The sequence below is a fragment of the Scyliorhinus canicula genome, chromosome 7, assembly GCF_902713615.1.
Source record: "Scyliorhinus canicula chromosome 7, sScyCan1.1, whole genome shotgun sequence".
NCBI lineage: Eukaryota > Metazoa > Chordata > Chondrichthyes > Carcharhiniformes > Scyliorhinidae > Scyliorhinus > Scyliorhinus canicula.
In genome coordinates this window covers 89,408,759-89,436,222 of record NC_052152.1, presented here as the reverse complement: position 1 = coordinate 89,436,222, position 27,464 = coordinate 89,408,759, and the positions used below count along the sequence as shown (strand labels likewise).

General features: G+C 47.0%; 1 protein-coding gene across 1 annotated transcript in view; it reads left to right on the top strand.

Moving 5' to 3' along the window:
• The window catches only part of cnksr2a (connector enhancer of kinase suppressor of Ras 2a), a 709,037-nt gene that overhangs the window by 307,802 nt on the left and 373,771 nt on the right, over positions 1–27,464 (top strand). Inside the window, exon 6 of the mRNA XM_038802429.1 lies at positions 23,327–23,446. Coding sequence (XP_038658357.1) covers positions 23,327–23,446 — 120 coding nt within the window. The remainder of the gene's footprint in view (positions 1–23,326; positions 23,447–27,464) is intronic.

The window sequence follows — 27,464 nt, the reverse complement described above, 5'->3', positions numbered from 1 at the left end:
TTTAGAGTCCATTATTAAGGATGAGATTGCGGAGTACTTGGAAGTGCATGGTAAAATAGGGCAGAATCAGCACAGCTTCTTCAAGGGAAGGTCATGCCTGACAAATGTGTTAAATTCTTTGAGGAGGTAATGAGGAAGTTAGACAAGGGAGGGCCAGTGGACGTGATCTATTTGGATTTCCACAAGGTCTTTGACAAGGTGATATACAGGAGGCTGCTAAATAAAATAAGAGGCCATGTGTTCGGGGTGAGGTACTGGCATGGATAGAGGATTGGCTGACTGGCAGAAAGCAGAGAGTGGGGACAAAGGTATCTTTTTCAGAATCCTTTAAAATTTCACTGACAAGTAAGCAGCATTATATGTGACTGTGACTGTGTTTCAGTACCACCAGCCTGTGTTGAGAAACAAGTGGCGCACCAACCTTAAAGATTGCAGCTAACATTTGCTTTGGGTGGGATAGATTTCAGCTTGGGCACTCATCAAATTGTGCTAGACAGCAAAAGCATAGTTCACAAGAGGCCATTAAGACACACGTATTGGAGAGACATTTAACTTATTCACCATTTTCATTGCCAGAAAATAGTGTGGAGTAAAGTTGCATGAACAAGTCAATCTGCTCTGGCATTATACAAAGGGAATGAAGATCAAGTGAGTTCTACAGGCCAAGAAAGGTGAATGAGCAGGAAATAATTGGACCATGATAGACAAGAAGAGGGGAAAAAAGGGAATTTAAAAAAACAGGAGGGTTTGAAATGCTCAGCAAATCTGGCAGTATCTTTGGAGGGAGGAACAGAGTTGAGAAGCCCTAACTTCTCCAATCTATCTTCATAACTGAAGAACCTCATCCCAGGAACAATTCGCGTTAATCCTTTCTGCACTTTCTCCAATACCTTCGCATCTTTCCTAAAATGCTGCTTCCAGAGATTAGTTGAACTAATGTTCTGACACCCTGGGCTGCTGTGCAGTCAATTCCAGCCCCACTTGACCCAGAGACGCAGCACAGTAAAAATTAACTTTTAATTTTAAAAAAATACTGTAGTCTTTGGCTGCAAAATAACTACAGTCACCAGGTAGGTAAATTTAATCACAATTAACTTTTCGTATTAAAGGACAGCACGGTGACGCAGTGGGTTAGCCCTGCTGCGTCACGGTGCCGAGGTCCCAGGGTCGATCCCAGCTCTGGGTTACTGTCCGTGTGGAGTTTGCACATTTTCCCCATGTTTGCGTGGGTTTTGCCCTCACAGCCTAAAAGATGTGCAGGCTAGGTGGATTGGCCACTCAAAATTGCCCCTTAATTGGAAAAAATGAATTGGGTACTCTAAATTTTTTTTAAAACCTTTTAATATTAACAGGAACTATAATTAAATTGGCAACAAATACAACTGGTTAACTGCTATCTAATTCGCCCCCCCCCCCCCCCTTTAACTCACCCACCCTCGGCACACACACAAGACAAACAAACACAGAGGGGAAAGAGGGGTGTGAAAAAAGCTATAAGTAAAAGATAAGAGTCTCGGTTTCAGATGGATGTATTCCAGCTAGAAATTTTTCTTCAGTCTAGGCCTATTGTTGGCCTTCAGTCTGTAATGAATTTTACTGTAGACTCATCGGGGTATAGAGACTTCTGCCTTCAGACAGCAGGCAGCAGAGCACAGAGAGAGAGCGAGATGTCTCTACTTCGAGGCTCCAGTGGCTTCTCAATAAATTTACAATAACAGCAAGCAGCCAATATTTGAGAGAAGGTGAGAGAGAGCAACACAGTTTACCCTTTCACAGTCCATAAGCTTTCTGCTGGATCTCCTGAATACCTGACCTGACGAGAACCAATCGCTGCCACCTGCCAACCAGCCAACAAATTTAACAAAATAGCACAGTGTACTATTTTGAAACTTTTGAGTTCCCCACTTCACCTCCTGACATTAAGGGTGTCTCCATTAAAGATCCATGGACCAAAAATGATAACCACAAGATCAAAGAAAAAGGAAATAAGGGAATCAACAGAAAGGGCCCTTATACTGGTGTCTTATATAAGTCCAACATAACAACCTCCCTCCTGTACTCTATGTCTCTATGAAGGGAATAGATAGGATAGATGCGGGCAGGTTGTTTCCACTGGCGGGTGACAGCAGAACTAGGGGGCATAGCCTCAAAATAAGGGGAAGTAGATTTAGAACTGAGTTTAGAAGGAACTTCTTCACCCAAAGGGTTGTGTATCTATGGAATTCCTTGCCCAGTGAAGCAGTTGAGGCTCCTTCATTACATGTTTTTAAGGTAAAGATAGATAGTTTTTTGAAGAATAAAGGGATTAAGGGTTATGGTGTTCGGGCCGGAAAGTGGAGCTGAGTCCACAAAAGATCAGTCATGATCTAATTGAATGGCGGAGCAGGCTCGAGGGGCCAGATGGCCTACTCCTGCTCCTAGTTCTTATGTTCTTATGTTCTTATGTTCTTCAATATCCCGGGGCCATAAAGTCTGAGTTCTTCTGTTCAAAATCTAAATCTTCATAGCACAGTGTACTATTTTGAAACTTTTGAGTTCCCCACTTCACCTCCTGACATTAAGAGTGTCTCCATTAAAGATCCATGGACCAAAAATGATAACCACAAAATCAAAGAAAAAGGAAATAAGGGAATCAACAGAAAGGGCCCTTATACTGGTGTCTTATATAAGTCCAACATAACAACCTCCCTCCTGTACTCTATGTCTCTATTAATAAAGACTAGGGGTGTGATTCTCAGGCCTCATTGTGCTCTCACACAAGCGAAACAAGGCCGGTGAATAGCAGGGGATGCTGAAAACGAGAACCAAGCCAGGCAGCAAACAGTTTGCGATGCAACCGGCCCGCTCCTGTAGGCAAAACCGGGATTTCGCAGTAGTGTGGCGAGAAACCAATTAGCTTCACTTAAGCCCTATTTCCATACAATTAACGGGAGCGACCACATATCCAACGGCCTCCCATCATTCAGTGGTCACGCTGGCACCGATTAATACTCCTTTTGAAAAACGTGAACCTGTTGGAAGGGCTTCTGCAGTGCTCGGCAGCGGGTGGGAGACCCTTGGCTCAGGGGGAGTATGCTCCGCAGGGGTGGGCTGCCATGTGAAAGGGAGATGGGGAGTGAGGCTCTGTGGGGGGGGGGGGAGAGGAACAGGACGTGGCACCAGCATGCCAACCCATGGATCTTGTGCACCCATTCCGGGGGCAACCCTAACCCTTCCAGTCTACACCACTGACCACCTAGAACCCTCACTGACTTCCGAGACCTCTGGCCATTGAAGGTTATTGCTAAGTAGGAATTGGCAATCATGGTTAGGTGAGCACTTCTCACAACACATGGGTGGGCGGGCCATGTAGCATATGGGAGTCATTGCCGAGCATCCTCAATCACACATTGAACACTGTGCTTGAACACTGCGAGAGGCAACACCACACACATAGCAGCCAACATCAGAACCCCCAGGATATGGGACACAGCTCTGGGGACATGTGCAAGGCTGGAGGGTGGGTGAGTGCCACGGGGAGGGGGAAATGCTAGGAGAGATGGGCCAAGGGTTCGGAGTTTGGGCTGCATTGCGGACAAAAGTGCCAGAGGCTTCATACTGTTTGAGGTGAAGGGTTTTTAATGTGTAAAAGGTGTCCAACAATGCCCCATTCTCCCGATTCTGCCACCGCACTCTCCTCCCCACCCTACCTATCCCCCTGCGCTCTCTTCCCCTGCCCACCCCTTCCCCAGTGCCCTCAACGTGCTTAACCTTCCTTGCTCTACCGCTACATCTAAGTGTGTCCCCAGGATGCACATCTGAAGTGGAGGCAGTCAGCTGCTTACCACGTCCCGTGGTCTTCGATGCCCCTGGCAGACGTCCTGTGGGGCCGGGCTTGGCACACTTGTTGGCGGTACATGAACAGCGAACCTGCCCTGCCCTGTGTGCTGACGTTGAGATGCGACCTCATCAGAGGGGTGGAACTTGGTGGACCTCAGACTGCTGTATCACATGGGTATTCCTGCCTCCTCCTGGAGGACATTTGTGAACTGTATGCGAGGGCTCAGCCTATCATGTACATATGTTCTCGTCCTGCCCAAAGTTGGAGAAATTTTGGAGGTCATTTCTAAGCACTTTGTTGTCGATCCTGCACTTAGACTTGGAGCCCAATCCCCTGGGGAACATATTCAGGGTGTTGGAATTGCCAGAGCTGCAGACTGGAGCGGGGGCAGATGTTCCAGCCTTCGCCTCGCTGATTGCTCGCAGGAGGGTCCTGTTGGGGTGGAGGTCAGCTTCTCCGCCCTGTGCCTCGGTGTGGCTAGGGACTTGATGGAATTCTTGGATGAAATTGCAATCGGCGCGGGATCAGAGAGTGGGCGTTGACGCCGAAATCCAGCATGATGCCACTCCAGTGATGTGAAATGTGTGCATGTGGTCTAGTGGCGTGGGTAGGGGGCCATTGAGACAGGCCACCGCAGCGATTCTCCGAGACCAACTGGCCGAGTTCCCGATGATGTGGTTCTAACCACCTTTTGCCTGTCGGGAACGGCCAGTGGCAGCTGCGGACTCAGTACGTGGCCGGCCTGATGGGGGGATCCTTCACAGTCGGGGGGGGGGGGGGGGGGGGGGAGGACCTCCCAGGCATCCAGGCAAGCGATCGGGTGGCACCGATCCGCGAGCACGTGCGATCTCGGATGGACCTACTTCGTCCATCATAGTCCACAGTGAGAGTCCGCCATGGCGCGTGGGGCAGCCGCCGCAGACTGCCGTCGTGTGCATGCACGGACTCCCAACCGGAAGTGCAGGGCCCTGTATCCGCAGCCAGAACTGCGAGAAGCGCTCCGGGGTCCTGCTAGCCCCCTGCAAATTGGAGAATCACTCTGGACTTTCTTCAAGTTTTGACACTGACGTGGGGACATAGCCCCATTGTTGGAGAATCCCACCCCTTGTGTTTGGAGAAGTTCATTCTGAGATGTGTGAGTGAGAGGTTCCACTAGAGATGAGCTTTTTATATTACACTTTAAAGAGTTGGTTACCGTCAGCTGCTGGGGGAGGGGGGCATTTGGTTTCGGTTACTGCGATGGTGGATTTTTTGTTGTTTTATTTTATTTTGTTATATTGTATATTTAAAATGTAAAAAATTGAATAAGAATACTTTTTTAAAAATGCCAAAAATCCACCAATTTAGAACAGGAGCAAAACATGTGTGTGTGGGCTCTCTCGAACAGCGTTCATACCTCTCTTCCACCTCCTGAATAAACTTGGCCTTAGTGAGGTGCACTTGAATATTCGTTGAGTTGTATTAGGCTTAGTCTTTCACACACGCTGACGTGGCATTCACCCTCCCCAGCACCTCACTCCACACCTCCTCCTCCAGTATTGGCCCCAATTCCTCCACCCATTTAGTCTTTACCCCTTCCACCGAACTCAACTCTTCCCCTGCGATCCTTACATACATGCAGGAGATGCTGTCCTCCTCCGACCCCGAACAGGAGAGAATCCTCTCCAGTAAGGATGATGACGGCACCACCAGAAACTCCGAGAAAATGGTCCTCATAAAGTTCCGTACCTGAAGGCACCTAAACCCATCTGAGCCTGCCAACCCAAATTTCTCCTTCAATTCCTCCAGGCTGGCAAACCCTTCCAGCATTAAATCACTCACTCTCTCCAGTCCTTTCTCTTTCCATGCCCCAAATGTGCCATCCAGCCTTGCCGACTCAAACAGGTGGTTAGCACAAGTGGGAGCCAGCCTTGAGGCTGCCCCCAACTTAAAATGCTGGGGGAGTTGCCTCCATATCTTTAACGTGGAAACCACCTCTGGGTTCGCCAATTACCTTACTGGCGCCAATGAATGTGACGCCGTTACCAATGCCCCCAAACTTGTCCCTCTGCCTACACCAGACTCCATCTGAACCCAGAGCCCCGGGTCCCGACACCACCCCAAATCCTTCTTCACATTGGCCGCCCAGTAACATTACAACAAGTTTGACAGAGCCAGAATCCCTAACTGTCTATCCCTCTGAAGGACCTCCCTCCGTGTCCTTGGAACCTTTATCCGCTCAATTAAAATTGGAAATAAGTCTCTCGCCCCTTCAGAATAAAATTTGGGCAGGAACACGGGGGGACACTGAAAGAAATCCAGAAGGCAAGGCTCCAGAGTTAATGTTAATGCCTTGGCAATAACTTAGCATTTACATTTAGCAGTGAGATCGGGCGATATGTCCCACACTCTGTGGTATCCTTATCCTTTTTCAGAAACAGAGATGAATGTCTGACCCAGCACCTCTGGGAGGAAGCCTCGCGCCAAAGAGTCCCGAAATATACCCAGCAGTAACAGACCCAACGGATCTACAAAATTCTTATAAAATTCCAACTGGAACCCATCTGGCCCTGGTGCCTTCCCGGCCTGCTTGTGCCTCAATGCTATCTGATTCTCCTCTAGGCACAGCGGTGCCTCTAGATCCTCCCGCAATTCCTCCCTCACCTTGGAAAACTCCAAACCCTCCAAGAGCTCCGTCATTCTCGTCCAACCTGCAGCAGCTCTGTGCTATACAGCCTCTCTTAGAAGGCCCTAAACACACCTTCCCTCCAAATCCCTAACTTGATCAATCTCCATGGCCGCTTCCTGTATCCTCAGTTGGTGAGCCTTCTCCCCATACTCATACATCATCCTTTTTGCCCACCTCGGAGCGCCCTATCCATGGACAGCCGGTCAAACTGCATTTGCAGTTTTGTCCTGCACGACAAGCTTTCTGGGCCGGGTCCCTCACATATCTATGATCCACCCCAGGGTCTCATGCACCAATTTCTGTCACTCCTCCCTCACCTCCCCATCCACATGTACCTTATACACTATGATCCCTCCTCTAATCCCCGCCTTCAGCTTCAGGCCACCGCCATGCGCATGCGCAGCCACGGACCCGGCTATTCTCCTGGCCATATTGGCAGCTAGAGCCAGGTGCTCTACGCTGCCGGCATGCTAGCACCCAGCCAAACGGAGGATCGGTGGCCATTTTGTGCCGAATTATCGGGCTTGAGGACGTAGCCTCAGAATTGGAGAATCCAATCGGCGGTAGTCGGGTACAGTGTGTAGTAGGGCCTGGTCAGCGGGATAGTCAGGTAATGGGGTGGAGTGATTGGTTGTGATGCTCCATTGAGTTACACAACTGTTGAAACAGATACTAAACTGTTAACATTTCCTGGGTAAATATCCAGGTGTCTGTCTGATATCTGGCCCAAGTCTCTGCCCTCAGCTCAGGGGTCAGAGACAATTGCAGATGGTACAAGTCAGCAAGGAACCAGCCTCAGAAGTTTAAATTTCCGAGGCAATTCCCATTTGCGTCTGTGTGTCAGGGCTTCTGCAGGGTCCTAGAACCATAGAAAGGTTACGGCACAGAAAGAGGTTATTTGGCCCTTGATATCTGTGCAACCCAAATATAAGAGAAAAAAGAAACTAGCTGCACATTTTAACCCCACCTTCCAGCACCTGCTCTGTATCCTTGCAGGTTACAGCACTTAAGGTGCAGATCCAGGTACCTTTTAAATAATTGAGCATTTCAGTTTCGACCATCAACTTAGGCAGTGAATTCCAGACATTCACCATCCTGTGGGTAAAAATGTTTTTCCTCTTATCCCCTTTAGCCCTTCTAAAAGTACCTTATATCTGTGCCTCATGGTAATTGATCCTTCAGCTCGGAGAAACAAACTTTTCCTGTACACCTTGTCTAGGCCCCTCATAATTTTGTACACCTCCATTAGTTTACCTTAACCCTTCTCTGTCCTAAGGAAAGTAATGCGAGCCTTTCTAATCTTTCCTCATAGCTGCATTCTTCATGCCTATCAAAGATTTTGTTAACCTCCTCTGCACTCTCTCCAGAGCAAATATATCCTTCCTGTAATGTGGAGACCAGAACTGTGTACAAAATCCCAGCCCTGGCCTAACCAGCATTTTGTACAGTTCCAACTTATATTCAAGCTTTTGTATTTGAAAATGAAAATGAAGACTTCCGGTGGCTATGATGGAGTAGGAAGCCACACATTTGGGAGCTCCCGTTTTAAAGCGACTTTTTGGCTCTTTTGAGAGCCCAAAACGGAAATTTTTCGACATCTCCCGGTGGGGGAAGGTGTGCTGAACGACTTTCCCTGCAGTCCATGCCTCGAACTCGGAGTGGAAAGGGGGAACAAACAGCAGCAGCTCCTCAGAAAAAACGGGGGAAGGAATCCAAGATGGCCGCCGACAGAGCTCCAGAGGAATGGAGGCTGTGGGCCCAGGAGCAACAAACTGATCTCCTGCGCTGCTTTAAAGAATTCAAGGATGAGGTACTGAGCTCTCTGCAGGAAACGAACAGAAGGCTGTCAGAGATTCAGTCCACCCAGGGTGCTGCCATCAAGGAGTTGCAGACGCAGGCCACTGAACGAGAGGAGGAGGCCGTGGTCCTCGTGAGTAAGGTGGAGGGGCACGAGGCACTCCACAAGAAGTGGCAGGAACGCTTCGAGGAGCTTGATCACCGCATGAGGCGGAGAAATCTGCGGATCCTGGGCCTTGCGGAGGGGCTAGAGGGGTCGGACCTGACAGCCTACATGGCTGTAATGCTGAACTCGCTAGTGGGGGCCGGGTCTTTCCATCTGCCCTTGGAGCTGGAGGGAGCGCACAGGGTGCTGGCCAGGAGGCCCAAGGAAGATGAACCCCCGCGTGCGGTGCTGGTGAGGTTCCACCCGTTCAGTGATCGGGACTGCGTGCTGCGCTGGGCCAAGAAGGTGAAGAGCAGCAAGTGGGAGAATGGGGTAGTACGGATCTACCAGGACTGGAGTGCGGAGGTGGCTAAGCGGCGGTGTGGATTTAATCGGACGAAAGAGGTGCTTTACAGGAAAAAGATAACGTTCGGAATGTTGTAGCCCGCGCGACTGTGGGTAACTTATTTGGACCGGCACCATTATTTCGATTCCCCGGAGGAGGCGTGGGCCTTCGTGCGGACGGAGAAACTGGACTTGAACTAGGGGTTGGGGGTTGCGAGGTCGGCTGTAATATATTAGTGCTGGATTCTGCTGTTGCTGTGTTCTCTTTTTCTTCTGTTTTTCTCTTCTTGTTTTAGTACTTTTGCAATTTTGATGTGGTTATTTATGGAGGGGTTGTTCTGCTATGTTTTTGTTCTTGTGCTGTGGGGCATTGTTTGGGCTGTGTATCTTGAGGGGAGGGTTGGGGGGGTCTGTTGTATTCTATGTCGGAGTGGGGGTATGGAGTGGGGCTGATATTTGGGAGCTGCGTCAGAAGGGTGTGGTGGGGCAGTGCGAAAGCGCGGGCTTTCCTCTGGTTTCCCGCGCTGCGGGGCTGGGGGGTGGAGACGGTGACGCGGGAGGCGGGGCCTTAACTGTTTCTTCCCTGCGCTGAAGCGGTGCCTGGAGGAGGGATAGATTGGGGGATGATCCCACTTCGGGAGGGGTCGGGCTATTGGCGGGAGTTTCCGGGGTCAGCAGAAGTTAGCTGACCCACGGAAGTACAATGGAGGACGGTTCGCGGCTGGGAGGGTTCCTAGCCTGGGGGGGAAGGGAGGGGGGGAAAGGGGAATACCGGGTTGCTGCTGGTAGGGTCAAGAAGGAGCTGGTGGAGGCTGGGGGGACAGGTGAGGGGTTGTCGCTATGGGGACTGGGTTGGGCAGGGGGTGCTGGCCTGGGGCGGGCAGTCGACGGGCTATGGCTAGCCGACGGGGGAGGGAGGTGGGACGCCCTCTGATCCGGTTGGTCACCTAGAATGCGAGAGGGTTGAATGGGCCGGTGAAGCGGTCGAGGGTACTGGCTCACCTGAAGGGGCTAAAGGCAGATGTGGCAATGCTTCAGGAGACCCACCTGAGGGTGGCGGACCAGGTCCGCCTGAGGAAGGGATGGGTGGGGCAGGTTTTCCACTCTGGGTTGGATGTGAAGAACCGGGGAGTGGCGATTCTGGTGGGGAAAAATGTGTTGTTTGAGGCATCGGAGGTGGTGGCGGATAAGGGGGATAGGTATGTTATGGTTAGGGGCAGGCTACAAGGAGAGAAGGTGGTACTGGCTAGTGTGTATGCCCCAAATTGGGACGATGCGGGCTTTATGAGGCGTATGTTGAGACGGATCCCGGATCTGGAGGCGGGAGGTCTAATCATAGGGGGGGACTTTAATACGGTGTTGGATCCTTCACTGGATCGGTCCAGCTCTAGGACGGGTAGGAGGCCGGCGGCGGCCAAGGTACTGAGAGGGTTTATGGATCAGATGGGAGGAGTGGATCCATGGAGGTTTGTGAGGCCGAGGGCACGCGAGTACTCTTTCTTCTCCCACGTACATAGGGTCTACTCTCGGGTAGATTTCTTCGTGGTGGGTAGGGGACTGATTCCGAGAGTGGAGGAGGCCGAGTATTCGGCCATTGCAATCTCCGACCACGCTCCGCATTGGATAGAGTTGGAGATGGGGGAGGTGCGGGACCAACGTCCGTTGTGGCGGTTGGATGTGGGGTTGTTGGCCAAGGAGGAGGTGTGTAGGAGGGTCCGGGCAAGTATTGAGGGGTACCTTGAGGTGAATGATACGGGGGAGGTTCAGGTGGGGATGGTCTGGGAAGCCCTGAAGGCAGTGATTCGTGGGGAGCTGATATCCATCCGGGCACACAGGGAGAGGAGTGAGAGGGATAGACTGGTGGGAAAGATGCTGGAGGTGGACAGGAGGTATGCAGAGGCACCAGAGGAGGGACTGTTGGGGGAGAGGCACAGCCTGCAGGCTAAATTTGATTTGCTGACCACTAGAAAGGCGGAGGCACAGTGGAGGAAGGCACAAGGGGCAGAGTACGAACATGGTGAAAAGGCGAGTAGGATGCTGGCTCATCAGCTCCGTAAGCGGGATGCGGCTAAGGAGATTGCTGGAGTGAGAGACAAGAGTGGGAATGTGGTGCGGAAGGGGGTAGAGGTGAATGAGGTCTTCAAGGACTTTTACGGGGAACTATACCGGTCGGAGCCAACGGGGGAGAGGAGGGGAATGGAGAGATTCCTTGACAGGCTTTCTTTCCCAAAGGTGCAGGAGGAGAAGGTGGAGGGGCTGGGTGCGCCGATTGAGCTGGAGGAGCTAGTTAAAGGGATCGGGCAGATGCAGTCAGGGAAGGCACCGGGGCCGGATGGGTTCCCGGTGGAATTTTATAAAACGTTTGTGGACCTAGTGGGCCCCTTGCTGGTGCGGACACTCAACGAAGCGTGGGAAGGGGGGGACTTTGCCCCCGACGATGTCGCGGGCGTTGATCTCGTTAATTTTAAAGAAGGACAAGGACCCCCAGCAGTGTGGTTCATACAGGCCCATATCTCTCCTCAACGTGGATGCTAAGGTGCTGGCAAAAATCCTGGCCACCAGGATAGAGCACTGTGTGCCATGGGTTGTGCACGAGGACCAGACAGGTTTTGTGAAGGGAAGGCAGCTGAACACGAATGTGCGGAGATTGTTGAATGTCATCATGATGCCGGCGATTGAGGGGGAGGCAGAGATAGTGGTGGCGCTGGATGCGGAGAATGCCTTCGATAGAGTGGAGTGGGGGTACCTATGGGAGGTGTTGGGGAGGTTTGGATTTGGTGAAGGGTTCATTAGATGGGTAAGGCTGCTATATGAGGCCCCGATGGTGTGCGTGGCCACGAATAGGAGGAGGTTGGAGTACTTCCTGCTTTACCGAGGGACCAGGCAGGGTTGCCCCCTGTCCCCCTTGTTGTTTGCACTGGCAATCGAGCCGCTGGCGATGGCGTTGAGAGATTTAGAGAGGTGGAGAGGCTTGGTGCGAGGTGGAGAGGAACATAGGGTGTTGTTGTATGCCGACGACCTGTTACTGTATGTGGCGGACCTGGTGGGAGGGGTGGCGGACCTGGTGGGAGGGATGCCGGGAGTGATGGAGTTGCTAGCCGAGTTTGGGACCTTTTCAGGTTATAAATTAAACTTGGGCAAGAGCGAGGTGTTTGTGGTGCACCCTGGAGACCAGGAGGAAGGAATTGGTAGGCTCCCGCTTAGGCGGGCAGGGGAGAGCTTTAGGTACCTGGGGGTGCAGGTGGCCAGGGACTGGGGGACTCTTCACAAGCATAACTTCACCAGACTTGTAGATCAGATGGAGGAGGAGTTCAAGAGGTGGGACATGCTGCCATTGTCGTTGGCGGGGAGGGTACAGTCCGTCAAAATGACGGTGCTTCCGAGGTTCTTATTCCTCTTTCAGTGCCTGCCCATATTTATCCCCAGGGCCTTCTTTAGGAGAGTGACCAGCAGTATTTTGAGCTTTGTGTGGGCACATGGGACTCCGAGAGTGAAGAGGGTGTTCCTGGAGCAAGGGAGGGATGGAGGCGGGCTGGCGCTGCCCAACCTTCTGGGGTACTATTGGGCAGCCAATGTGTCAATGGTGCGTAAATGGGTGATGGAGGGGGGAGGGGCGGCGTGGAAAAGAATGGAGATGGCGTCATGTAGAGGTACGAGCCTGGGTGCCATGGTAACGGCACCGTTGCCGCTCTCCCCTAAGAGGTTTACCACGAGCCCGGTGGTGGCGGCGACCCTAAGAATCTGGGGACAGTGGAGACGGCATCGGGGGGAAACAGGGGGCTCGATGGAGGCTCCACTGGGTGGCAACCATCGGTTCATCCCGGGGAACACGGATGGGGTATTCAGGGGGTGGCAAAGGGCGGGCATCAGCAAATTGAGGGACCTGTTTATTGGCGGGAGGTTTGCGGGCCTGGGGGAACTGGAAGATAAATTTGGCCTTCCCCAAGGGAACATGTTCAGATACCTGCAGGTAAAGGCGTTTTCTAGGCGACAGGTAGAGGGATTCCCTTTGCTTCCCTCGCAGGCGACGATGGACAGAGTGCTTTCGGGGGTGTGGGTCGGAGAGACGAAGGTGTCTGACATCTATAAGGTAATGCAGGAGGTGGAGGAGTCGTCAGTGGAGGAGCTGAAGGCTAAATGGGAGGAGGAACTCGGGGAACAGATAGAGGATGGGGCTTGGGCGGATGCCTTGGAGAGAGTCAACTCTTCCTCCTCATGTGCGAGGCTTAGTCTCATCCAATTTAAGGTGCTGCACCGGGCCCACATGTTCGGGACTAGGATGAGTAGGTTCTTTGGGGGTGAGGACAGGTGCACCAGATGTTCGGGGAGTCCAGCGAACCACGCCCATATGTTCTGGGCATGCCCAGCACTGGAAGAATTCTGGAAGGGGGTGGCGGGGACGGTGTTGAGGGTGGTTGGATCCAGGGTCAAACCAGGGTGGGGACTCGCGATTTTTGGAGTTGCGGTAGAGCCGGGAGTGCAGGAGGCGAAAGAGGCCGGTGTCCTGGCCTTTGCGTCCCTAGTAGCCCGTCGAAGGATTCTGTTACAATGGAAGGATGCAAGGCCCCCAAGCGTGGAGACCTGGATCAGTGACATGGTGGGATTTATAAAATTGGAAAAGGTCAAATTTGCCCTGAGGGGATCAATACAAGGGTTCTATAAACGATGGCAGCCTTTTCTGGACTTCCTGGCTCAGAGATATGTAACTTGGTCAATGGCAACAGCAACCCGGGGGAGGAGGGGGGGGAGGGGGGGTGCATTATTGTCGTGTTTATTCTGTAACTTTATCGTGTGTTCATTTGCGTTGTTGTTAAAATCCTGGGTTGTTCATGGAGATGGGGCGAATGTATATGATTGTTAATATTATTGTTATTTTCGGTATTTTACTTAGGTGCGTCAATGTTGTATAAAATCAAAATTTTTCAATAAAAATTATTTCAAAAAAAAAAAGAAAATGAAAATCACTTATTGTCACAAGTAGGCTTCAATGAAGTTACTGTGAAAAGCCCCTAGTCGCCACATTCCGGCGCCTGTCCGGGGAGGCTGGTACGGGAATCGAACTGTGCTGCTGGCCTCCTTGGTCTGCTTTAAAAGCCAGCAATTTAGCCGAGTGAGCTAAACCAGCCCCTGTTTAATACCTTATTCAATAAAGGAAAGCATTCCATGTGCTTTCTTTACCGCCTTTTCTACCTGTCCTGACACCTTCAGGAACATGTGGACATGCACTCCATGGCCTCTCATTTCCTCTATCCTTCTCAATAGCCTCCCGTTTATTGACTATTCCCGTGCTTTATTTGCATTCCCCAAATGCATTACCTCACACTTCTTCACATTTAATTCCATTTATCACTTCTCCGCCCACTCAACCAAACCATTGATATAATTCTGGAGTCTGAATTTCAAAATTTTGCTCCCGACCTTTCTTTGTTCTTTTCCATTATGGTGCTGAATCTAACTGTATTAGGGTCACTATCTCCAAGATGATTTCCCACTGCTACTTTGTCCACGTGCCCAGCTTCATTTCCAAAGACTAAATATAGAATTGTGTCCCCTCTCGTTAGGCTTGTTACGTGCTCGCTAAAAACAGTCCTCTTATGTAGTTCAAGTATTTGGTGCCCTTTATGCCGCCACACTGTTCATATCCCAGTTGATATTAGGGTAATTGAAGTCTCCAACTATTACTGCTCTATTGTTTTTGCAGTCATGCTTGCTCTTCTAGTTCCCTTCCACTATTTGGGGGCCAGGGTACAGTCCCAGTTGTGTGGCTTCCCCTATTTCATTTCTGAGCTAAATCTATAAGCACTCGTTTGATGCTTTCTTTAGTCTCTCATCCCTCCCAACTACTGTAATTGATTCTTTAACAAATAATGCTATTCCCCCCACCACCATTTTATTCTCCTCCGCATCCTGCCTGAAAAAATGTTGAATTTGCATTTTTCCCTCTTTCAGCCAATTTTGTGTTATAGCGATGATATCATGCTAACAGATGCCTATTTGTGCCCTCAGCTCATTGGCTTTATTTCCTATACTTCTTATATTTACAAATACACCTTTATACCTTTTGACACTGCCAAAGACCCTCACTGTACTCTTTTTAACCTGTGATTCTTCTGTCTTTCAGAGTTTTTCACCAATTTTCCATCTTCTATTCCCTGCACTGAATTTCCCCTCCGATTTCCATTCCCCTGCCAATTTAGTTTAAGCCCATCCCCAACAGTAGGAGCAAATCTGCCTTTAAGGATATTCATCCCCATCCTGTTTAAGTGGAGACCATCACCTCTCTGAACATGCCAGCCACGTAGCTCTCAGCCTTGTGCATCCGCCACAGTGACTACAGACGCTGCTCAAGCACCAAAACCTGAAGCTCCGGTTTCTGCAGCTGGTGAGACTTCCTGCACATGTGGTCATCTAGGACACAGTAGGGCAGCACGAGGGTGCAGTGGTTAGCACTGGGACTGCGGTGCTGAGGACCTGGGTTCCATTCCCGGCCCTGGATCACTGTCCGTGTGAGTTTGCACATTCTCCCTGTGTCTGCGTGGATTTCATCCCCACAACCCAAACATGTGATGGTTAGGTGGATTGGCCATGCTAAATTGCCCCTTAATTAGAAAAAAAATAATTGGGTAATCTAAGTTTTTTTAAAAATCTAGTACACAGTTAGCATCCATGACTTCCTGCATATAACAGAACATGCGTTCCACACAACCGAACCATGGTTTAAATGTACTTCTCTTTGTTAATTTTATTTTACTTTAATTTCCTTATGCTACTTTATTTTACCTGGCATTGACTTAACTTTACTCCCCTATTGCTTGTGTTTCCTAATTAAATCTAAACAGCTACTTCTTGTGTTTTCTTGTTTTCAACTAATTAAAGGCACTCCCTAATAGCAATTTGTCAACAACCAATTAACTTATGTTCCCCTATGATTCCACTCTTGGAATTTTTAAAAACTCAGCCCTCTCATGCAACTTTTCAACTCCTGATCTCTTGGAAGTCGTGAAATATAGAAAAACAGTACCCCCCCCCCCCCCCCCCCCCCCCAACCCCCCAAACCAACACCACAGCCTGACCCGGACCCCTGACCCCACAACCCACCCCACACCCCCTCCCATACCCCACAGCCTGCCCCCCCACCCTCCACCCTACCCCCCACCCTCCACCCTACCCCAGCCCCACACCCCAACCCAATACCTACACCTTCCAGCCGCCATTCTCCACCCCACAAACCACCCCACGTTCTGATGTGCATCCCCCAATGTAAATCCAATCTCTGATAATCCGGAGACTGGAAGGTTTGGGCCAGTTTATCTACATCATTACACTCCACCAATTTCCAAGTCAGGGAATACCTGATAAAAGCATAATTGAAGGGATATGAGCAAAAGATAAAAGGACCACCAAGATGTGCCAAAGTTAACCGAGAAGAATGAAAAATATTAAACAGATGCGGAAAGCAACACTGAGAGAATTAAATTCAAATGGAATAAATAAGATCAAAAAGGGGACAAATGAGAGAATTAAAATCAATGAGGGATACCTAAGAGAAGTTAATTCAAAAGGGTGCAACAAGAGAAGTGAGATTAAAAGAGATGCAGGCAAGTGAAGGATAATTAAGATGCAAATAGATTTATAGCATAGTTCTGTAGATAGAGTTGTAGCATAGTTTACTTTAGCAACCTTTGTACTTAGGAATACATTCAAATCTAGTTAAAAGTAGGGTTAATTAATCAGTTTTGTTAATTAACATAGCTTGATGTTCTGTGTTGAACACTATACATTCAAGCCATCCATACAAAGAAAACACAGAACTTCACACCCAAGTTCCAACTTCGGACCTTTGTTGTGGTGTCTGCCCGAGTCCCACAGCACAGTGCTGTCTTGATAGGCATGAGTGACACAGGTGGGTTCATGTGTCCAATAGCATGATGCTGTCCATGAAGACCAGCTCGGCATGGCGTTGGAGGGCAGGAATCAGTCCGCCCCGACAGAGTGGTAGAAAACGTATCAAGAGAAACACAGAACTATGGCAGAAAGGTTTTGTTGCACTCGCCCCAAAATCTCGTGCAAAATGAGGACTGCTTTGTGCACACCTCTCTGTAGAAATTGGGTTTTAGACCAATGGAAATTTAAACTGACGGAAAGCAACTTTGGTAGCCCCAATGGGATGCTGGAAGGCAGCTATTCTCATGAGCGTTCATGAGATGTAAATGATTGTAAATGATGTTCATGCCACTGGCCTGCGGGAAGAGGGACCCACCATTAAACTGCCATTGGGATTATTGCAATGTGATTTTAAGCCGGTGTTTTAAGGGTGCGAACAACAGGAAACTCCATTCACCACAGCGGGAGCACAAGATCCCGCCGCCGGCCAGTGGCAGGTCGCCTCCACTGCCACAATGCACACCATGGTATGGGGGCCCTGCCCTTTGGCTTCCACTAGATGCCCTCCTGCCCGTTGATAGTAGGATGGGAGAATTGTGCCTGTCATAAGTCAAAACCGATTTCCCCATAGGGAAAAGGCAGCATTTTTACAGTCGAACGGCAACTTCATTTGACAGAGGTTTTAGACAATTGTCCCATTGCATTCAGGCCTCTGCTGGGGGGCCACGGCGACTGGTCTCCATAGCTGGCAAAATAAAAAGGCTTCCAACCACAGGTTTGAAAGATCCCATTGTAATCAGTGGAAATCAGCTATTGGGGCAAGGCAGGATTTTTACCAGCAAATTGCGGGCTTATTTCCCAGTTTTCAAAAATAGTTTCACAGTTTCTGGGCTGTAGCCAGGCTGCACGTTGCCAGCAGGCCACATTGACCATTCTCCATAATGACCTTCTGGCCCGGATCTACAGAACTATGCTATAACTCTATTTGCATCTTAATTATCCCTCACTTGCCTGCATTCCTTTTAATTTCTCTTTTAACTTCTCTTGTTGCACCCTTTTGACTTAACTTCTCTTAGATATCCCTCATTTATTTTAATTCTCTCATTTGTCCCCTTTTTGATCTTATTTATTCCATTTGAATTTAATTCTCTCAGTGTTGCTTTCCGCATCTGTTTAATATTTTTCATTCTTCTCGGTTAGCTTTGGCTCATCTTGGTGGTCCTTTTATCTTTTGTTCATATCCCTTCAATTATGCTTTTATCAGATATTCCCCGTCTTGGAAATTGGGGGAGTGTAATAATGTAGATAAACTGGCCCAAACCTTCCAGTCTCCGGATTATCTGAGTGAAGAATGCAGGAGGCCCGGTGTTTTGGCGGGAGTCTTCACAATTACCATAGGTTTGGTGAAAACATATCAAAGTTATACATCATATTTATAGAACTATAAAAGATGGACGGATGTGGTGTTGTAAATTCAAAACAGAGTGTCACTTTTTAAACGTTGTAAGTACGGTTTGTCGAAACACAAATGTCATTAAGTCGAGGACAGTCCGTAATTAATTCATGCAAAAATGCTGATATTTTCACAGTATAAACATTAATACTGCAAGAAAACACGTTTGAAACATTCTAATATAAAATCATCACAATCTTCTAAGTAACTAATATGTATCCTATATCTATATTAATCAAATAAGCTCAACAGTAATGTAAACCTTATTTATAAAACCACCTTGTTTTTATTTGGGTTTATACCAATTCATGCTGTGCACGAGAGCCAATCCGATTATATGAGTTCACGAGTGAAGTGAGGGTGGGAGTTCTGACCTGTTCCCTTGTATGGGATTAGTGACATGTAATTTAGACTAGCCCAAAGACTACCCTCACAGGCCACCCACGCTCAGGAAGAAAGTGGGAGGATTATTGAGGGTGAGTGTTTGCTTTTCAATTGTTATCTGAGTCATCGTGGGTCATTGAAAGGCCAAGCTAGTATTAGATCCTGAAAGAAAATCATCAGAGATTAGAGCTGGATATTGGTAAAGCCAGGGTCAAGATTGTCATGAAATAGAGAAAGCTTTGGAGGAAAACTGAATGGATTAACATTGATAAAAGTGACAGCAAGGGAAAGGAAGCATGTAAAAAAAGAATTAATTATGAGTTTACAACAATAACGTGACTTGCCTGCAACATGTGGGAGATTCTGGACATCATTGTAATCCTGGACAATGACATCTGCTGTAAGTGTCTGCAGTCTGAGGAGCTTCAACTCAGATTTGTTTTATGCTGGTTTGCAGGGAAGGGAAAAGATAACCAGACGGCAGTCACATCTCTTTGCTTAAGCAATACTTTTCAGTGGTCAATACACAGAGGAGGGAGGGTGTGACTGCAGGTCTGTAGATATGGCAATTCAGGATGTAATGATGCAGGAACTTCACTCCTTGTATTTGTCCAACAGGCTGGAAGTACTTGCTGCCTGTTTGGATTAGAGAAAATACTAGCGAGGATGCACAAACTGACCATGGCACTTTGTACAGGAGGCCTTTCAAAAGCAGTGGTGTAAAATAAATGTGGTCGTGTATAGCACAGTCAAGGGAATGGATACTGTTCTCTGCAGCTGAGACAAAGTGTTTTGAAGGTTGTGCTGGGTTGGGATATCTCCTCAAAGCTGGGGAAGAACATGGAGTGAGGGGGGGGATCCAGTTTTCATGATTCTTATTGGAACCAATGTCATCGGTAGAATGAAGAGTGGGGTTCTGTGGAGGGAGTTTGAGCAACTGGGTTCAAATATCATACCAAGAACCCCATGGGTGATAATCTCTGGAGTACAAAATGAACTAAACTGGATATGGTCAAGGAGATTAGAGAATTAAATATGTGGTTCAAAGAGTAGTCGGACTTGCCGGAGTTCCAGACACGGTCGGAGGCAGATGTGTTGGCCTTTGTCTCATTGGTGGTGAGGAGTTGGATATTATTGGGTTGGAGGTCAGTTGCTCCACCTGTGCATCAGTATAGCTGGGAGATTTAGTGGAGTTTCTAAGCCTAGAGAAGGTTAAATTTAGCTTAAGAGGAAATGAGGAGGGGTTTCATAAGAGATGACTTCCGTTCATATCTCACTTTCAGGAATTGGCCTCCGTCAGCAGCTAAAAGGGGGGAGGTTAGGTAGTTGATTCATTGTTATGGGTTGAGGGGGGATTGTTAAATGATAGTTAAATATGTGTAATGTTTTTAAAAAATTGTAAATACTAATAAAAATATTTATTTAAAAAATGAGTTGTGTGAGAAGAATTGGTTTCAATTCATGGTACACTAGCACCGGTTGGATGTAATGTTCAAACAATGGAGAAATACAACTGACATAATTTCACCACAAATTCAACAGCCTCATTGCCAAAAAGTTAAACCTGAAAACTATATAGAGTGATTTGAAACATACAGGTGCCCCTTAGTTAGTCAGAAAAGGTTGATCCGTTCTGATCTGACTGGGACAAATCTGCTTCCAGGGGGCTTACTGGGCAAAGAGGGAGCTGTTCGATTGCAATAAATTCCACTTACGCCTGACCAACATCAACATCCTGGTAATTCCTATAGATTAAAAGGTGGAATCAGGGCCGGGGGGAGAGGGAAGGGAAATTTAGAATTCTGAAGAGGATTTTTGAAAAGTGAGGCAGCAGAGCAGTGAAATTATATGGGTAAAGACCAACAGATTGGGACAGGAAGATACAGAGAACTGTGAGCAGTTTGGGCACCACACCTTGGGAAGGATATATTGGCCTTGGAATGAGTGCAACGTAGGTTTACAAAAATGATACCAGGACCAAAGGGGTTAAGAAAAAAGGAGAAATTAGAAAAATTAGGCTTGCTTTTGCCGGATTCGAGGATGATTTGATTGAAATCTTCAAGATATTAACAGGAAAAGACGAGGTAGATGAGGATAAACTATTTCCACTCGTTGGAGATTCTAAAACTAGGCGGCATAGTCCAGAAATGAGGGTGAGACAGTTCAGGAGAGATGTTAGGAAGCGCTTCTTCACGCAAAGGGTGCTAGAGATTTGGAACTCTCTCCAGTTGAAGCTACAATGGTTGTGAATTTTAAATCTGAGATGGATAGATTTTTGTTGAGCAAAGATATTCCTGGGTCACTGTCTGTGTGGAGTCTGCACGTTCTCCCCATGTCTGCGTGAGTTTCCTCCGGGTGCTCCGGTTTCCTCACACAGTCCAAAGACGTGCAGGTTAGGTGGATTACCATGCTAAATTGCCCTTAGTGTCCAAAAAAAAATGTTAGGAGGGGTTATTGGGTTATGGGATAGGGTGGAATTGAGGGCTTAAGTGCGTTGGTGCAGACTCAATGGGCCGAATGGCCTCCTTCTGCACTGTATGTTCTATGTTCTATTAAGGGAATGGGCCAGTGGCAGGTATATGGAGTTAGGCCACAGATCTGCCATGATCTCATTGAATGGCTGGTCAAAAGTGTATCAACAAATAAGGTCTGTGTTAAAATAATTAAATTCTCTTTATCTGAATACGTGAAACATTCATAAGACGAACTAATGGCACAAACAGATCAATGGGTTGGATCCAAGCAACATTTCGGAGACATAGTTAAAAAATACCAAGGTTGGGGAATAAATATTCCAAGGTATGCAATGCTTCAAAAAGGCAGGCAGAATGGAAAAGTAGGAGGAAAAACTGTGCCTATCTGCATTGAGCTGGCCACCTCCGCACGATGTGGCAGGCTGCTCTACTGCATCTTCGCTGCCCACCTCTATGTAGCGGGTAGCTGACCCACTTCCCAACCTGCCACAGTAAATCTCCCTGGTGGCAGGAATGTGGCAGGGATTCATTCATATCAGCTTCCCACTATTTTTTCTGTACCCACAAACCACCCCCAAAGACACACAAACACACATATGAAATGAAATGAAAATCGCTTATTGTCACAAGTAGGCTTCAATGAAGTTACTGTGAAAAGCCCCTAGTCGCCACATTACGGCTGGTACGGGAATCGAACCGTGCTGCTGGCCTGCTTGGTCTGCTTTAAAAGCCAGCGATTTAGCTGAGTGAGCTAAACCAGCCTAATATACCCTATATACCCTAAACCCCACAAACTCAGCACACCGGGGTGGGAAATCTATTGTTTGCACTGAAGAAATGCAATGTACATTGCTCAAATAACTGAACTTCAAAATCTTCTTTTATAAAAAAATGTGACTTTGCCTTTGATTTTGTTCATTCCCAAATGATTTGAATTTCCTGCCTGTAAAGCATATTGAGTTGTTTCATTTCACATGAAGAACATTGTGTGACTGTTATTCAGTTCTCATCCTTCACTTTTCAGCACAAAAGTTCCACAATGGGTGTTAAATTGGGAGAAAAAGTTGTGCTTTTACATTCTTTGTCTGCATTAAAATATATCCAAAGGAACTGAATGTGCTTACACTTAGTGTGCAGAGTGCCATGGCTGTGAGTATGTACAGCATTTGTACACTTCTACGAGCTGACATAGTCTGTAGAAAAATCCATAAGAGATAATAAAAACTACGCCACCTTCAGACATTGGTTCTCAGCAAGATGCAAAAACCTCTTCTGCAGTCGAATGTGGAGTATGCTCTCCATATTCTGACAGTGACTACATTTTTAAAAGACGTCATTCATTGGGAAACATCTTGAGATGTTCTCATGTAATGAATGCTGCTGCATGCAAAATGTGATGTGATGTGCTTTTCTTTATATTTGCATACTCTTTAAAAAAAAAGTGCATTAAATTAAAATAGTTTTCTAAGTTCCTTCTTTATATTCTATTATGGCGCTGTTGTTGGGACTCCATGGTATAATTAATTTCTCCAAAATGTATTCACAATGTACTGTATACATAGTCAAGAGTAGATTCCTATTTTTTTTATTCTTACGTAAAGTAACCCACTGAAATTCCTGGGCTGAGAGCGAGCAGAAAGAGTGATTGCCATTCAAGGTTGAGAGGGAGCCTGGTGTTTGATGTGGAACCTGAAGCTAGAATTATGTACCCTTTACAGCCTCCTTTGAGTTTGTGCGGAGTGGAATCTATGGGGATGTTGGATTCACCCTTCCACCTCCACATCAAGGGCATTCTTGGATTTTGTGAAAGTTTTTGCCCATAGAGGACCTCAACATTTGAGAGTTGTTATGAGCCCCAGTGCCGCATTTATGTGAGACCCAGAACCATCATTAGACTTGAACAATTGAATAGTTGAAGGACTCTGTTACCTTTAATCTTCAAGGATAGCCGGTCTGCAGGAAGTTGAAACTCTTGTTTTTTCTCAGCTGCCCAGATGGAACTCAAGGTGCCTAGAGTTTCACTCCACCTCACTTATACTAACAGATTTGGCTTCCTGGTATTTCATAACCCAAAAGCTGTTCACTTTAAATAGTTAATAGATGCAGGTTATTTTTTTAAATTAAAGTGTTGCATCCTTCATCACCATGAGGCTCTCACAGGGAAATTTTGTAAAATACGTTGCACATTTTATTTCAGAAATCCATTGGTGATACTGTTTTTCAGAACTATTTTCTCATTATTTCAAAAATATGGTATTCTCATTTGGTCATTAAAGTTATTCAATTGCTTTATTTATTTTTCCTATAGTTTCCGAGAAATGAATCCTTATTCTTTTATTTTCTCTTTCTGTCATAGTGTAAAACACTCTCAGGTGTTTGTGACCACATTATCTCTCTATCTTCTGATCCGCTGGTTTCACAGTCTGCTCACTTGGAGGTGGTTCAGCTGACAAACATCAAACCCAGTGAAGGATTGGTAAGATCCATGTTTTTTTAAAAATCAAAGCTCAACTCTGAGTTGCAGTGAAAAGCAGAAGATACATGAAGTACCTTCAAATCTACTGCAGGTGGTACATCCATCGTCTACTGCAAGATATAATTCAATGTTGTGACTGAGATGGGAGGAGTATGCAGTCTGTCTAGCCCCACTACTCTGCAGGTCACAACATTAGTGCAAATGTTTAATTAATTCACCAAAGTTGGCCAACTATTTCCTGTGGCAACTAATGACCAAAAATAAAAGAGACTTTAACTAGGCTTCTTTTGATAAGTTCATAATGATTATTTTACTATAGAACAATATGTTTTTAAAACCAATTGGAAGAACTAGTTAACACACCATTTTAATCTGCAAATGTAACTATCCATTTTTAAATACCTCTGTGCGCATGCACACACACACAAACACACACTACCTGTAGAGATGGGTGGCTGAAGTATAGATGTTATTTTTTAAAACGATAAAGTCCGCAGGATTTGGATGATGTTGATCTAGAGTTCTATCGTGTGAAGACAGATCGCTAGTCCTATAGATGCCTCGGGGTTCTCACTAATGGAGATTCAAATAATTTACTTTGCCAACCCTCTTAATTGCCATGTATGGATCACTGAACAGCATTTTCAGAGGTTCCCCAGTAAAAGCAATAACACAAACATTTCATCCCCTAGTTGTAATGTTCCGGTCGGAACTTGCTGTCTATCCATTCCTTCACCTTTGTGCGAGAAACTTTAAGGTGTTCCTCACCCAATTTGCAGACTCCAGTGAACTATTTCTGGAACATGTACACACAATCTAACAAAATGTATTTGTCCTATTGTCCTAAAAAATATTCTTTGATTAATTTCAGAAGACCTCTTATCTTATGCCCATAGATCAATTCAAAAATTCAGTGAATTTCGGGGGGCAAATAAAAGGCAGTCCAGTCCTTTGTCCCAATCTTGGAGATATTCATGACAATAAGCTTTGACGGTTTGATGGTATCTCTCAAAAATTCCCCATGTTTGTGGATGATCTGCTGTAGACTTTAGCTGTTTTGTACCCAGACTACTCATTTTTTGAAAAAATTTAGACATATCGGAATCTTCATCTGACTTGATCTGACTGCATCTCTGCCGGTAATCCATATTGACTAATAATTAGATTAGCTTCCCTAATATAATTTTAGCTGTAATCATTCTGAAAGGGATTGCTTCTGGAAATCTAAGTTTTTATATCCAGAGAATAAGGATATACTAGTGTCCTACTTTCGTTTGTTGGTAATGGTCCCATGCAGTCTCCTAACATCCTACTAAATGGTCCACTAAAACTGGTATGGTTTGATTGTAGGTTGTGGTATCCCCATCATCTGGCACGTTTTACAAAACAGTATCTTGCCCTTTTGAAGACCTGACTAGTAGAAATGTTAGTTTTTCTGTCCTTGTGTTTTCCGTATCCCTATGTGTCCTGCCATAGACACACACGTGTGCTATCCATAACATGTCCTTACAGTATTTGGCTGGTACCACTATCTGATGACCAACCATTCACTCTGGTCTGCAGGTCATGAGGAGCTCTCCACTTTCTCATTAGTATCCCATTTTTAATAAATAATATTCTGCAACTTCCTCAGCTTCAGTTTGAAATGATTGTGCTGCCTTACTTAACTCCTGATTGGCTTATTGAGCCTTACTAGAAAAGATTTACTGAACACATCTTTGTTAGTATCTAAGTCTTTCATGGGTTTGTGCGGATGATGGAAAAAGGCTTTGGATTTATGGACCAGCTCATAATCGGCAGCCACCTCTGTTGTCTGGCTAGCTTTAAAAAATTAATTTATAGGATGTGGGCACCGCTGGCCAGGCCAGCATTTATTACCCATCCCTAATTGTTCTTGAGAAGGAAGTGATGAGTTAACTTCTTGAACCGTTATAGTCCCTGAGGTGTTAGTACACCCACAGTGCTGTTAGAGAGGGAATTCTAAGATTTAGATCCCACGACAGTGAAGAACCAGTGATACATTTCTGGGTCAGGATGGTGAGTGACTTGGAGGCGAACCTCCAGGTGGTGGCGTTCCCAGGTACCTGCTGCTCTTGTCCTTTTAGATGGTAATGGTCATGTGTTTGGATGGTGCTGTCGAAGGAATTTTGGTGAGTTCCTGCAGTGCATCTTGTAAATGGCACACATTACTGGCACTGTTTGTCAGTGATGGAGTGAACGTTTGTGGAAAGGGTGCCAAGCACAAGGGGGCTGCTTTGTCCTGGATGATGTTGAGCTTCTTGAGTGTTGCTGGAGCTGCACTCATCCAGGTAAATGGAGAGAACATAGAACATAGAACAGTACAGCACAGAACAGGCCCTTCGGCCCTCGATGTTGTGCCGAGCCATGATCACCCTACTTAAACCCACGTAACCCGTATACCCAACAATCCCCCCATTAACCTTACACTACGGGCAATTTAGCATGGCCAATCCACCTAACCCGCACATCTTTGGACTGTGGGAGGAAACCGGAGCACCCGGAGGAAACCCACGCACACACGGGGAGGACGTGCAGACTCCACACAGACAGTGACCCAGCCGGGAATCGAACCTGGGACCCTGGAGCTGTGAAGCATTGATGCTAACCACCATGCTACCGTGAGGCCCCGTGAGAGTATTTCATTACACTCCTGGCTTGTGCCTTGTAGATGGTGGAGAGTCTTTGTTTGGGGGGAGGGGGGGGGGGGGGGGGGGGGGGTCAGGTGAGCTAATCGCTGTAGGATTCCTAGCCTCTGATCTGCTCTGTAGTGACAGTATTTATATGACTAGACCAGTTCAGTTTCTGGTCAATGGTAACCAGGATGTTGATAGTGGGGGATTCAGCAATGATAATGCCATTGAATGACAAGGGGCTATCATTAGATCTTCCCTTATTGGAGATGGTCATTGCTTGGCCCTTGTGTGGCACGGATGTTACCTGTCACTTGTTAGTCCAAGCCTGGATATTGTCCTGCTCTTTCAACCCTCTCATCTTCAACATAGGTTCTAACCACTGGAGGAACTGAATTTTTAATTCTTCCAGGAAAATTATTTTGCTAAGAATTTCACATGTTGATCTACCTTTAAAGTCCACATCCAATGATCAAAATTACTTTGCTTTAGTATCTCAAATTCAACATAGGTCTGCTCAAGCTGCTTCTTCATGTTTCAAAGTTTCTGCATATATGTCTCAGGGATCAACTTATACGCAAAAAGAATAACCTTTTTTACTGCATCTTGACACAGAAACCTCTTCTGACAGTGATGCATGAACATCATGGATTCTACCCACCAGCCTACTGGGAGGAGAAATTCCAGTTTTCTTTTGGCCACTTCATTTGATTAGCTACATTCTCAAATTAAATAAAGAATGCCTCTACATCCATTTCCTCAAAATGTGGAATGGCTTGTACAAATTTAAACATCTCACTATTGGGCTTGGGATTGAGGGTGAGGATGCTCAGAATTTTCCTGAACATCTGAGCCCTGGGATGATTCAGTGGTGTAAAGGTTCAAGGCTACCATGACCTTCATAGCCACAGGGAGCGGGTGCCGCCCTCCTCCTCTATGTGGTGCAAGGTTTGATAGAAGGTGGAACAAGTGCTGCACTGTCTCCTTTGTGAGGCGGAGTCTCTGGCAGCACATGTTGTCCAGCAGCTCAATGAAGAACACCCTGGTCCTCTGCACACTTGGTCTACTTGTTCTTTTTCTTTGAGTCCCTCTTTGGCCTAATGGGTGGGCGATGCTTGAGCCTGCCCGGCATTCCCCTGGCATCCTGGTGCCGGGTTCTTCCTCGGTTCAGTGTGTCTTAACTACTGGAATCTGTGTTCCTCCAGCACAATGATCAGTATAATCGCCAGTTCCACTGGCTCCGTCCCGATTTATCTCAGAACTCTAAGTCATGGGAGACATGGAGGAACTCAGTCAAATTGGTGTTCCAGCCTCTTACTTTCAGATCCTCCTTTCACCCCTTGTCCTCCTGGGGAAGCTATCAGCCC